General features: G+C 41.0%; 1 protein-coding gene and 1 long non-coding RNA gene across 7 annotated transcripts in view; one reads left to right on the forward strand and one right to left on the reverse strand.

Moving 5' to 3' along the window:
* apc (APC regulator of WNT signaling pathway) overlaps positions 1-13,424 on the reverse strand; it is a 167,092-nt gene that overhangs the window by 39,088 nt on the left and 114,580 nt on the right. For all 6 annotated transcript variants that reach the window (XM_048621490.1, XM_048621496.1, XM_048621469.1 and 3 more), the window contains exon 4: positions 11,448-11,649. In XM_048621490.1, the coding sequence (XP_048477447.1) occupies positions 11,448-11,649 (202 nt within the window). The remainder of the gene's footprint in view (positions 1-11,447; positions 11,650-13,424) is intronic.
* LOC125488412 lies at positions 692-11,675 on the forward strand. The gene is made up of 3 exons (XR_007266321.1): positions 692-871; positions 2,618-2,713; positions 11,462-11,675. It is a non-coding gene; the product is annotated as an uncharacterized LOC125488412 (long non-coding RNA).

Below are 13,424 nucleotides of genomic sequence, written 5' to 3' on the forward strand. Positions count from 1 at the left end.
GTCTAAGTATTAAGTAAACAAAGTGAGATCAATTGAAGCTCAATAATGACTGCCCGCCAAAGTGCCAAAGACCATCAATGTCTGCCTAGCCGTTTCCTAATCACCAGCCTCCACATCCTCTGCATTACACAAACCGATCACTGCTTTGACAACAAACTGTCAGTGGATACATTGCAGGCACCCACGGGTCAAGCATCTTAATGTTGAAAGGGAATCATGTCTTCTTCAGATTTGGCCTTGGACCCCGAACCCAGTTTGTGCCAGGAGAATGGTGCTAACCAATTTCTCCCACATTCGTCTGGTTTCACAAATACACTAATGCTACTTAGCTTCATCACCTGTCTCAACCTTTCCAATATCTCTGTGCTTCATACCTGCTCTGCCTCTCTATCATGTTCTCCTCCTTTAAGTAATCCTTAATAATTCTTAATCTTCGATCAAGCTTTTGATCACGAGTCTAATATCGGTTTGAGAGACTTGATGTCAGACTTTGATATTACTTGTGAAGCCCTGGGATTTTGTTTCTTCCAGTTCAGATATACTGATAGCAGGGGATTCAGCCATACTAATGTGATTAAAATATCAAGGGATGATTGTTAAATTCTCTTTTGTTGCAACAGTCATTGCCTCTTGTGTGACACAAATGTCTCTTGTCACAGGTCTTAGTGCATATTACCTCGGACTGCTTCAGTATCTGAATCACTACCGAACATTATGCAATCATGTGAACATTCCCACCTCTGATCATTTGATGGAGGGAAGGTAATTGATAAAGCAACTTCTGCTTTGGACATGAAGTTGTCTGGAACTGAAATGACTTACTTCCAACAACCACAACCATCCTTCATGCCAAGTATGATTCCAGCCAGTGGTAAGTTTAACCCATAATTCCATTGAACCTAGTTTTGTCAGGGTTCCTTGATTTCATTCAGTCAAATGTGGCCTTGATGTCAAGGGCAGTCAGTTTTTCCCCAGCCGTGGAGTTCAGCTCTTTTTCCCATGGTTGAACCAAGACTGTGATAAAGTCAGGAGCTGAGTGGCCCTGGCAGAACCCAATACTTTTTACTACATTAAAGGGATCTACATAACATTAAATTATCGTTGTCAAATTATCTGGTATCCACATCCAGATCAGGCGTAATTTCCTTCTTTCAAAAGATGTTGGCATTGTCCTCACACTCTGCGCCATTCAAAATAGATCCCATTTCCTGCCACATCACAGCTCGAGGACGATGGCAACTTTGGTGTTTTATTTGAGCCCAAAATTAACGTTCGACTCTCTTTCTTGTCCATTATGAAAGGCGGCCAATTTTCATCCACATAACGTTACTTATATCTTTGTCACTGCTCTAGCAATTTGCTGTCAAAATCCTCATCCATGGCTTTGTCTTTTCCAACTTGATTGTTCCAAATTTCAAAGACAGGTGCACAATTGTCACTTGTCTCTCAAGTCTTCCAAATTAAAATTCCCATTCTTCCTTCCCATCTTCAACTTTCTAAAGTCCCAAGTTCTGGAGTTTAAAGCCTAAACCTCTTTTAAGACTCTCAATAAATAAACTGTGACCAAGCTTTAAGTCATCCCTTCTAACATCCCTTATTTTGAGTCAATTTTTGTCTTTCCACATTCCTCTGAATAACCTTCAGACATTTTTTTATGGCAAGGGTAGGCTATAAATGCAGGTTTTTGATCCTGAATGATATGTCTTATTTTTAACCAATTCTCAAAACTTGAACTGCTTGATATGGTTCCTCTGATGTTCAGCAAAATAGCTGTAGTGTAGTATTAAGCAATCCTAGCAAAACTGGAATCAATGGGCACTGGGGGCAAACACTCCACTGGTTGGAGTCATACCTGCCACAAAGGAAGATGGTTTCAGTTGTTAGAAGTCTGTCATCTCAGCTCCAGGACATTGCTGCAGGTGTTCATCAGGATAGTGTTCCAGGCCCAACCATCTTCATCAATGACCTTCCCTCCATCATAAGGTCAGAAGTGGGGATGTTCGCCGACGATTGCACAATGTTCCGCCCTATTTGTGACTCCTCAGATACTGAAGCAGTCAGTGTTCAAATACAATATCTACACAATATCCATGCTAGAGCTGACAAGTGGCAAGTAACAATCGCACGACACAAATGCCTGGCAATGACAATCTCCAATAAGAGATAATCAAACCATCGCCCTTTGACATTCAATGATGTTACCATCACTGAATTTCCCTGGAGAAGATATACTGGAACTGGAGGCAGTTCAAAAGAGGTTTACTAGACTGATCCCTAGGATGAACGGGTTGAACGTTAACAACAATTGAACGGGCTAGGTCTTTATTCATTAGAGCTTAGAGGAATAAGGGGTGACCTTATTGAAATGTACAAGAGTAAGAAGCACAGAGTCATTATGGGACTGCAGCAGAGTGAGACAAAGCCCAAGTGAGTCACTGACTACTGTTGGAAATTTGGCTCAAAGTGGAAATTAAGTTCAGTTTTCAGAATTAATGTCACATTAGAACTGATTCTTTAATCAAGTAAAATAGCCCAATTAAAGGAGGTAGCTACTTGATTTTGTTCAAATTCAAGCATCTGAATTCCTTTGTCTAAATAAAAATGTTGCTTATTGTAGCAAAAAAAAGGTTCTCTGAAGAGACGTCATTCACCACTGCAGATTAGTATGCATCACGGTCAGCATAGGATGGCAGCAGAGGGAGACAAAGACCAGGTGAGTAACTGACTATGGTTGGAAATTTGATGTGAAGTGGGACAAAATTGCTTCTACTAGGGTTTAATGCAAGAAGTAAACTCTCCAGAGTGAGCGATGATTGGGAAAGGTTGAAAGGAGTGGATCAAGGGGCTGACCTGAAGTGAGACCAGCAGTGCAGTGCTGTCACAAACTACAGCAAGTGACATGAATGCAATGATAGAAGCTGATGGGGAGTTGGACTGATGAATACTTCTAGTCGATAAAATAAAAGTCAGTTCATAAGGTTGTGTTTAGGTCTCTAGTGTTTATCTTCTTTCTTTTTTTAAAAATAATTGTTCAAGCATTAGATTAATACTGGCTTATTTAGTTTATAAACCAAATGTGTCAGTACAGTGAAGTGAAAAGAGCAGGAAATCAGGTGATTAATTTATTAGTTAAATCAAATGTGACAGAGATGGCAGGATGGGTGATGTATTGCTGCTGTAATATCTGGAAGTTGCTGGACACCTAAGTCATGTAGAATGAACACATCTGTTGCAAGTGCTTGCAGCTCGAGGAACTTCAGATCCAAATTGAGAACTGGAGTTCGAGCTGCAGACATTGCACCACATCGGGGAAGGGAAAAATTACCTGGAAACTTTGTTCCAAACAATAGTCACACTCTCCAGATTAGGTAATTCGAAATTAATCTGTCATCAGGGACAGGAGGGTGTACCTACAGCTGAGGCAAGTATGAGGACCCAGGGTAACAATTGAGGAGCTTCAATCCCTGCAATTGTCCAACTGTTATGAGGTTCTTGTAAGGTGTGCAGATAAGAATGAGGACTTCAAACTATCCATGGCATCTTCGTACAGGGAGCCTTTCAAGTGGGGGAAGAAGATAGGTATGTATTTGTGACAGGGGGCAGTATAATTTGGGGGCTAGATATTGCTGTCTGCAACCGTAATTGGGAATCCCAAAGGCTGTGTTACCTGCTCAGCGCCAGTGTTAAGCACATCCTGGGACTGGAAAATAGATTAGAAGGAGAGGAGGAATCCAGTAGTCATTGTCCACATTGGCACCAACAACACTGGTGGTAGGACTGGAAGGGGGAGGTGGAGGGTGATCTGCTGAACGACTTTGAACAGTTAGGAGCTAAACTCAGAAGCATAACCTCCAAGCTACTCATCTCCGAATTACTACCTGAGCTGCAGGCAAACTGGCATAGGGTCAATAAAGTCAAGGAGAGAAATGTGTGGCTCAGACAGGTGCAGGTGGAATGCATTTCAGTTAGTGGGGCACCAGCACCAGTTCTGGGGCTGTTCTGATGGGATATGCTTCACTTGAACTGTGTTGGGACCAGTTTCCTGGAAATTCGAATAGTGTTTAGAGAGGGTTTTAACTAATTGCAGGGAGAGCGAGAAATGTAGGCTTCCAAAGCAAAAGGAAAAAACTACACTATAGGGCAGCAATTTGGATAATGATTCACCACAGTGGGACAGGGTATACAAATATAGAAAAACAGTAGTAAATAGTGTCAATATGGTGAACAGTCAAAAGGAATGGCTGTTTATTTAGAAAAAAATTGAATTAACCACCCAAATACAGGTTAACAGATGTTACAGCCATTACAGAGAAATGGTCAAAAGGAGATCAAAGCTGGGAACTAAACATTCAGTGATGTGACTTTTTGAAAGTACAGGCAGGAAGGAAAGAATGGTGAGATAATATTGTTGGCAAGGAATGGAATAAGTATATTAGCAAGAAATGGTCTTGAATTGAAAGTGCAGAATGCATATGCGTGGAAGAAAGAAATAAAAAATGTAGAGACGACACTGGTAGGAGTAGTCTATAGGCCTCCTAACAGTAGCTACATGAGGGATAGAGAATAAATCAGATAATGAGGGCCTATAACAAAGGCAGTACATTTATTATAGGTGACTTTAATCTTCATGTAGATTGAGATGGAGATAGTCAGAATGGCAGAGGACGCATGAAGAAGAATTCATAGTTCCCTAGAACCATGTTATGGATTGAATGAGATCAGGTTGTTTTGGATCTGGTGATGTGTAATGAGACAAGGTAAATACATGTTAGAGGAAAAGATCCCCTTGGAAACAGTGACGGTAATATGGAAGAAATTAGCATCCAACTAGACAGGGAGGAACGCGCATCAGAAATAACTGTGCTAAGCTTAAATTAGGGTAATTTTTTTATTCATTTGTGGGACGTGGGCATCGCTGGTTGGCCAGCATTTGTTGCCTGTCACTAGTTGCCCTTGAGAAGGTGGTGGTGAAGTCCCCTTCTTGAACTACTGCAATCCACATGCTGTAGGCTAACCCACAATGCCGTTAGGAAAGAATTCCAGGATTTTGACCTACTAACAACGAAGGACCAGTGACATTTCCAAGGCAGGGTGGTGAGCGGTATTGGAGACAGTTCATAGAATCATACAATCCCTACAGTGTGAAAACAGGCCATTTGGCCCATCAAAATCACACCGACCCTCCAAAGAGCATCCCATCCAGACATTACCCTCCTCCCCTACCCTATGCCTGCATTTCCCATGGACACCCCTTGACACTATGGGCAATTTAGCCTGTCCAAACCACCTAACTGCATAGCTTTGGACTGAGCACCTGGAGGAAATACACGCAGACACGGAGAGAATGTGCAAACTCCACACAGACAATCGCCTGAGGGTGGAATTAAACCCGGGGTCCCTGCTGCTGTGAGGCAGCAGTGCTCACCACGGAGCCACTATGCTGCCCATTCAGAGAAGGCTCACTGGGTTGATCCCAGGTATGAAGGAACGGTCTTGAAGAGATGTTGAGTAGGTTGAGTATGTACTCATGGGAATATAGAAGAATGAGAGGTGATCTTACTGTAACATGCAAGGTTCTTAGTGGACTTGACAGGATAGGTATGGAAAGATCATCTCTCCTAATGGGAGAATACAGGACCAGAAAACCTAATCTCAGTATACTGAATTACACGTTTAATTTCTGATGATAATGAATCTGTGGAATCCCCTACCATAGGGGCCTGCCAGGCTGGGTTATCTATCTCAACTTTAATCAGGAGGGGAAACATGAGTTATAGGGAAAATGCAGGAAGGCGGAATTGAGGATTATCAGATCAGCCATGGTCTCCTTGAATGATGGAGCAGACCCAACGGACTGAATGACCTACTTCTGCTCCTTTGACTTATGGTCTTAAATTGGAACGGTTGTGCCTGGAAAGACGGCTAAGGAAGATCTGATAGAAGTTTCTAAAATCATGATGGCGCTGGATAGATTAGATAGGAAGAAACCATTCCTGCTCACAGGAGAGCAAGAGAGCACAGATTCAAAGTGGTTTGCAAAAGTAGCAAGTGTGATTTAAACAAAAAAAAAATCATACAAGTAGCTCAGGTCTTGACTGCACTGCCTGGAAATCTGGAGGAAGCAGGCTCAATTGAGGCATTTTAAAGTTCACTGATTTTATTCAAATATTCATCCAATGTGCCAGAGTATGGTGAAAAGGCTGGAGAATGGCACTAAGTCATAATGCTCACTTCGAGAGCAGGTGCAAACACAATGAGCCAAATGGCCACCTCCTGTGTTGTAACTGATTTTCAAGCATTAAAATCAGATGATCAAAGTTGAAAATTAATAACCTATTTTTAACACTATTGTGACAATCCAAAATTTAAAGGTTTAGTTCTTCACAGGTAATTTTCTTTCAGTTAGTTTCAAGATTTAGTTTTGATATTATTCACAAGGCAAAAGCCATACTTATATCTGCACTGGAAGCTTAAAAGATTGCACAATTATCGGTCAGCTGCGAAACTACACTATTTTGCAGTTCGTATACATTAAGTCACCACTTTCTAGAAATATGTCATTAATTTTGCTTCATTACTCTGCAACAATGTATTTGTAATCCTTATACTGGTTTACAAAAAAACTCATCCTCCTCCATGGAGTTCTGAGAGATGACTTTGCTCAACTAAATGTCAATTAATATTCAAAGTTTTTCCATGCTTGCCAGCTGGCTTGCTAATGTCATGCATCTCAGTTTCATAACATTATAGCAAATCAAACTCAAAATCTGAGCATTCATTTAGTTGCCTTCTAGAAAAGTACTCAAAATAGGGATATGCGACATACAAGAAATTCACTTCAGAATTAACGATCTTGTGTTCAATGCAATTACACACATTTTCACATTGCTGCTCCTAGAGATACTTCACCTGGATACTGTACTTTTATCTTGTAGATCTTGGCCCTTGCTACATGTATAGTTTCAAGTTGTATCAAAGACCTTTTCTGAAAGCATTGGGAAAATTTAGCTACTTAACACAATACATTATTTAATTCTGCGAGAGTTGTATGGTAATTAGTGACATGAAACTTCATTATTTTCTGAGATTTCAGATTCAACATATCTAAGTAGGGCCTTATTTGCGCAAAATGCTTACAGCAAAATATCTTATTAATAAGTCACCTCACTTAGAAATATTTTCTGTGACATCCTCAGACTCAAGTTGCCGTTTTTGAACAGAAGACCTGTACAAAGATCTTCAAAAGGCTCTCCATTTCCTTTATCGTGGGTACTTTGATTCTAACAGGACTGGACAGGATAGATGCAGGGAGGATGTTCCCAATGGTGGGTGTGTCCTGAACCAAGAGTCACAGTGTGAGGATTCGGGATAGACTGTTTAGGATGGATACAAAGTGACATCTCTTCACCCAAAGAGTGGTGAGCCTGTGGAATTCATTACCACAAGAAGTAGTTAATGCCAAAACACAATATATTCAAGAGACAACTAGATATAGCACTTAGGGCGGATGGGATCAAAGGTTTTTCTGAAGAAGGGTCAAGGCCCGAAACGTCAGCTTTCCTGCTCCTCTGATGCTGCTTGGCCTGCAGTGTTCATCCAGCTCTACACCTTGTTATCTGGGATCAAAGGTTATTGGGAGAAAGCAGGATTAGGATATTGAATTGGACAATCAGACATGATCGTGATGAATGTCAGAGCAGGCTCAAAAGGCCGAATGGCCTCCTCCTGCTCCTATCTTCTTAACCCAATCTTCTTAATAAGGCATATAATATTGTTCTACTAAATGTGGAATGCACTGCTCAAGTTGTGGCATTATCTTTTCCCCCTAATACTCCATCTGAAGTGAACATTGCTTTTTATAATGTTCGGTTTATTCAGCTTTTAAAAATCTTTGATAGCAGCTGTAAAAATCTTGCACATTGCAAGCAGACAAATAAGACCACCAAACACAATCTTGTGCACTGCAAATGCTGTAGCTCTGAACGTAAATTATAAGCACCCTGTTAAGAAGTATCTGCACATGTCATCAAAAAAAATGATAGGAAGACAGGCTCTAACATAACCTCCTGATGGACAAAGGTGTGGATTAGTTCCAAGAAACTCAAAAACATTGTTTTTTTGGCTATTCGGTCAGCTTTCTGGTATATGCAGATACTTTGTCTGAGGCCTTTAAATTTATTTCTTCTAACCTCGAGTGCTGTATTCCAATAAGTTCCAGTTTCATATGTCTATTATTAGTGGTTTGTGACAACATACTTCGCACATCGATGTGCATGAATTTATTCCAACAGTATGTAGTAAATTGATGACCTTTGCTTGATAAATGCCTCTTCACATACAACAACTTTCTTCCATCACTCCATTTCTTTCTAGTAGAGAAATTACTGAATATTCTAGCTTCAGCACAAATTTTGCAGATCATGCCCAAATACAAGACCTGACAATATCAAGGCTCGAGCTAAAAGGTGGCAAGTTACATTCACGTCACACAAATGCCAAGCAATAACCATCTCCAATAAGATGATCAGCTCCTCTCTGGGATCTCCGCTCCTGACATATAATGGTGCTACCATCACTGAATCCGCCACTATCAACATCCTGGGGGTTACCATTGACCAGAAACTCAACTGGACTCACCACACAAATACAGCGGCTACAAAAGCAGGCCAGAAGCCAGGAATACTGCACCAAGTAATTCACCTCCCAACTCCCCAAAGCCTGCCACCCTCTAAAAGGCACAAGTCAGGAATGTGTTGGAATACTCCCTAGGTGCTTAGCTCCAACAACACTCAAGGAACTTGACAGTATCCAGGACAAAGCAACCTCCTTCATGGTGCCACAACCACAAATATTCAGTCACTCCACCATCAATGCTCAGCAGCAGCAGTGTGTAGTACCTACAAGATGCACTGCAGAAATTCAAAGATCCTTAGACCACACCTTCCAAACCCATGACTACTTCCATCTAGAAGGACAAGGGCAGCTGATACATGGAAACACCACCACCTGCAAGTTCCCCTCCAAGCCACTCACCACCTCATTTGGAAATATGCCACTGTTCCTTTATTGTTACTGGGTCAAAATCCTGGAATTTCTTTCTAATAGCATTGTATTCTACCTACAGCTAATGGACTGCTGTGGTTTAAGAAAGTAGCTCACCACTACATTCTCAAGGGCAAATAGTGACAGGCAATGAATGAATGCTGTCCCAGCCAGCAAAGCTCACTTTCCACGCGTGAATAAAAAAAGGCCCAAACAACATCGTACTGGAATACTTCCCTCAAATGTACAGGAATCTTGCCATTGGATTGTTGTGATTTTGTTTATACAATTTCATCCAGCTGTATTTGGACCAAGACACTGAGACGCCCTGGCACAATCTAAATTGAATGCTCGTGAGTAAATAAATAATACAGACAGTGGATATTTAAAATAAAACAAAGTGCTTGAGAAACTCAACAGGTCTGGCAGCATCTGTGGAGGGACATGCTGGGCAATACTTCATAGGATTTCCAGTTTTGTTGATTGAGGTTTTTTTTTATTTTGCTTAAACAAAGCTGTTAAAAGGAAGTGCTGTAACATAAGTAACCCTCATAGGCCCACTTAAAAATACCAAAATCTCACTGTAGTCAGATGAAATACCCATGAATCTAGTTAAATTAAATTCAACTAATAACTCATGTTAGCAGTTGGCAAATCCACCTTACTAGAAACTATTTTTAACTGAAGAAATGTTACTCCTCAATGGCAGTTAAATGAGGTTGACTCAAATCAGGTTACCTGCACAAAATGTCAAAACATGACAGAAGAACTGCAGTGTAGTCTACATACACATAAACTATACAAAAAGAACTTATATTTATACAGAATATTGATGATGAGCAAGATGTCCAGAACAAACCATCAATTACTCACTCAATAATGCTTAGCAATGATAACTGATGCTCACAAAATACAAAATTTTATAAAAGACCTCTTCCATTCACAAGTTTGGGGACCACTGACGTAGTACTGGTTCATTTCGTTCACACACCACTGCCTTTATTAAGAATAAAATAAATCTTATGCACAGCTTTTCCAGTCCCTCACTGACCACACCCTTTCACTCTCACAGCATCACAACTGCTTTGGTAGTCAAGCTAATGTGACTGTACTAAAGTTCCTTCGCCCTGACCATCCCAATCACAGGCTGATTTCCTTTCTAGGCTTATCACTTACGACTCAAATGAATCAAACAACTGAGCCTACTGGAAGCAACTGTGGGAGGGAAAACCTATGATGGGATGGTCAGTTTAGACAGATTTCTTTGAGCACTAGGCCCACACAGACATAAATAACTAAACACATGGTGTCTCTGAAGCCGCTGCACAGTGCACAGCTTACAGGGGTCATAGATTTGCATCCATCTTTAGTCTCAAGTGTCCAGTATACGATCTATTTTGGTTTCCACCCAAAGTCCACGTCTTTGTAGACTCTAGCCAATTTCCACTACTTTAGACAATCTGAAGAAATAGCTGAGGGATCTAGAACAGTTCCAAAATCATTGGTCTCAAAACATTAACACGGTTTTTGTCCCTCCACAGATATTGCCAGATCTATCGAGTTTCTCAAGCACTTCTCAGTATCTTGGTTCAAATATAGACGCAAAAGCTAAACTGAGGGGAAGTGACTGCCTTGGATTACAAGGTAACATTCAACCATGCATGTTACAATGGACTCCCTACTAAGTGAATGGGAATCAAGGATGAAAAGTCCTCCGTGGAGGAGTCAAATTGACAAAATAAGACACTGCAGTTGTTGCCAGCTAACTATCTCACGCGAAGGCATTACTACCAAACATCTTCAAAGCAAAGAATCATGCAGAACACAAGAGGCTCTTTGGTCCATCAAGTCTGTACCACCATAGCTACATTAAATCTACACTAGTCCCATAGCCTTCTATGTTATGACAGCAGCACCCTGATTTTCTTCAGTTGTTTCATTGGTGAAACTTCCTACATTACAAAGTGAGAAGTGGGGATATTCACTTGATTTAGTGTTCAGATTGATTCACAACAACTAAATTTGTACATGCAAACAACATTAATACTTAAGGTGATGGAGTTTGATACGTATACATAGACCGTTTCATTCATGAACATAGAAAACAATCGAAAAAAACAATCGAAAAAAACTTGGCAGTAAGGTCTTATCGAAGAATTATGCCAATCATTAAGCTATCTGTAATATGATAAATTAATAAGCATACAACTGATATTAGAATTACTATTTTACTGTTAAATAAAATTATGTACATAAATATCTGCATTTGTTTTAGTATCACATGGCGTGACTTAAAGAAATGGTAAACCAAAACCGAGAACGTTTTCAGGAACCGTAGGTCCATAGATTAGGGATAAACACTAATATCGCTGTAGTTACTTCGAACAGTATAAAGTAATAAGTACCTCTCTTTTTCTAGCTCTTCCAAGTAGCCAGTGCTTTCTCTGCTTCCATTGACTAATCCCCTTCTTGGAATTGAACCCATTGGAACTGGGCTACACTCTCCCGACCGACTTGACACTGATCCTTCTCGACTTCCATATGAGTGCAGTGACATCTTTGGTTTTAATTTTACTGCAGATGAATTTGCACACTCCAAGTTCAGTTCTGAAAAATAAAAGCATTAAATAAAAGCATTATGTTTATGATTATTTGAAAAAGCACAGTTTGGTTAGAAATAGTCAACATGGCTTTGAGAGGGGCAGGTCATGCCTCACAAGCCTTACTGAATTCTTTGAGGATGTGACAAAACACATTGATGAAGGTAGAACAGTGGGTGTGGTGTATATGGATTTTAGCAAGGCATTTGATAAGGTTCCTCATGGTATGCTCATTCAGAAAGTAAGGAGGCATGGGATTCAGGGAAATTTGGCTGTCTGGATACAAAACTGGCTGTCCAATAGAAGACAGAGGGTGGTAGTAGATGGAAAGTATTCAGCCTGGAGCTCGGTGGCCAGTGGTGTGCTGCAGGGATCTGTTCTGGGACCTCTGCTCTTTGTGGTCTTTATAAATGACTTGGATGAGGAAGTGGAAGGGTGGGTTAGTAAGTTTGCCGATGACATGAAGGTTGGTAGAGTTGTGGACAGCGTGGAGGGCTGTTGTAGGTTGCAACGGGACATTGACAGGATGCAGAGCTAGGCAAAGAAGTGGCAGATGGAATTCAACCCAGTAAAGTGTGAAGTGATTCATTTTGGAAGGTCGAATTTGAATGTAGAATACAGGGTTAATGGCAGGATTCTCAGCAGTGTAGAGGAGCAGAGGGATCTTGGGGTCCATGTCCATAGATCCCTCAAAGTTGCTACTCAAGTTGATAGGGTTATAAAGAAGGCATGTGGTGCGGTGGCTTTCATTGGCAGGGGAATCGAGTTTAAGAGGCGTGAGGTTATGCTGCAGCTCTATAAGACTCTGTTTAGACCACACTTGGAATATTGTGTTCAGTTCTGGTCACCTCATTACAGGAAAGATATGGAAGCTTTAGAGAAGGTGCTGAGGAGATTACTAGGATGCTGCCTGGCCTGGAGGGCAGGTCTTATGAGGAAAGGTTGAGGGAGCTAGGGCTTTTTTCATTGGAGCGAAGAAGGATGAGAGGTGACTTGATAGAGGTGTACAAGATGATGAGAGGCATAGATAGAGTGGACAGTCAGAGACTTTTTCCCAGGGCGGAAATGACTATTACGAGGGGGCATAATTTTAAGGTGATTGGAGGAAGGTATAAGGGAGATGTCAGAGGTAGGTTCTTCACACAGAGTGGTGGGCGTGTGGAATGCGCTGCCGGCAGTGGTAGTGGAGTCAGATACTTTAGAGACTTTTAAGCGACTCTTGGATAGGCACGTGGAGGATAGTAAAATGTAGGATATGCAGGTAGATTGATCTTAGTAGGATAATAGGTCGAAACAACATCATGGGCCGAAGGGCCTGTACTGTTCTATGTTCTAAATAATTTTATGCAATTTCGTAAAACTGAATAATGTATTAAGATAGCTTTCCCTGAGAATTATAAATCAGTTTCAAGACAATTTTAAGATGTAACTGCATAATTCAAAATTAATCCAAATACTTGACAAAAGAAAAACTGTTCAAGACGTTGACTGATAACAATGCGTACAATGGAAGGAATCACCCTTCACCACTATGGAGGAGTACCTACTCATACAATGCCTGCCCAAATATGATCAGCCTGAATCAGAGATAGTAGGAACTGCAGATGCTGGAGAATCCGAGACAACAAGGTGCAGAGCTGGATAAACACAGCAGGCCAAGCAGCATCATAGGAGCAGAAAGGCTGACGTTTCGGGCCTAGGCCCTTCATCAGGTGAAGGGTCTAGGCCCTAAACATCAGCCTTTCTGCTCCTATGATGCTGCTTGGCCTGCTGTGTTCATCC

Source organism: Rhincodon typus, chromosome 3 (genome assembly GCF_021869965.1).
Source record: "Rhincodon typus isolate 14 chromosome 3, sRhiTyp1.1, whole genome shotgun sequence".
In the NCBI taxonomy this organism is placed as follows: domain Eukaryota; kingdom Metazoa; phylum Chordata; class Chondrichthyes; order Orectolobiformes; family Rhincodontidae; genus Rhincodon; species Rhincodon typus.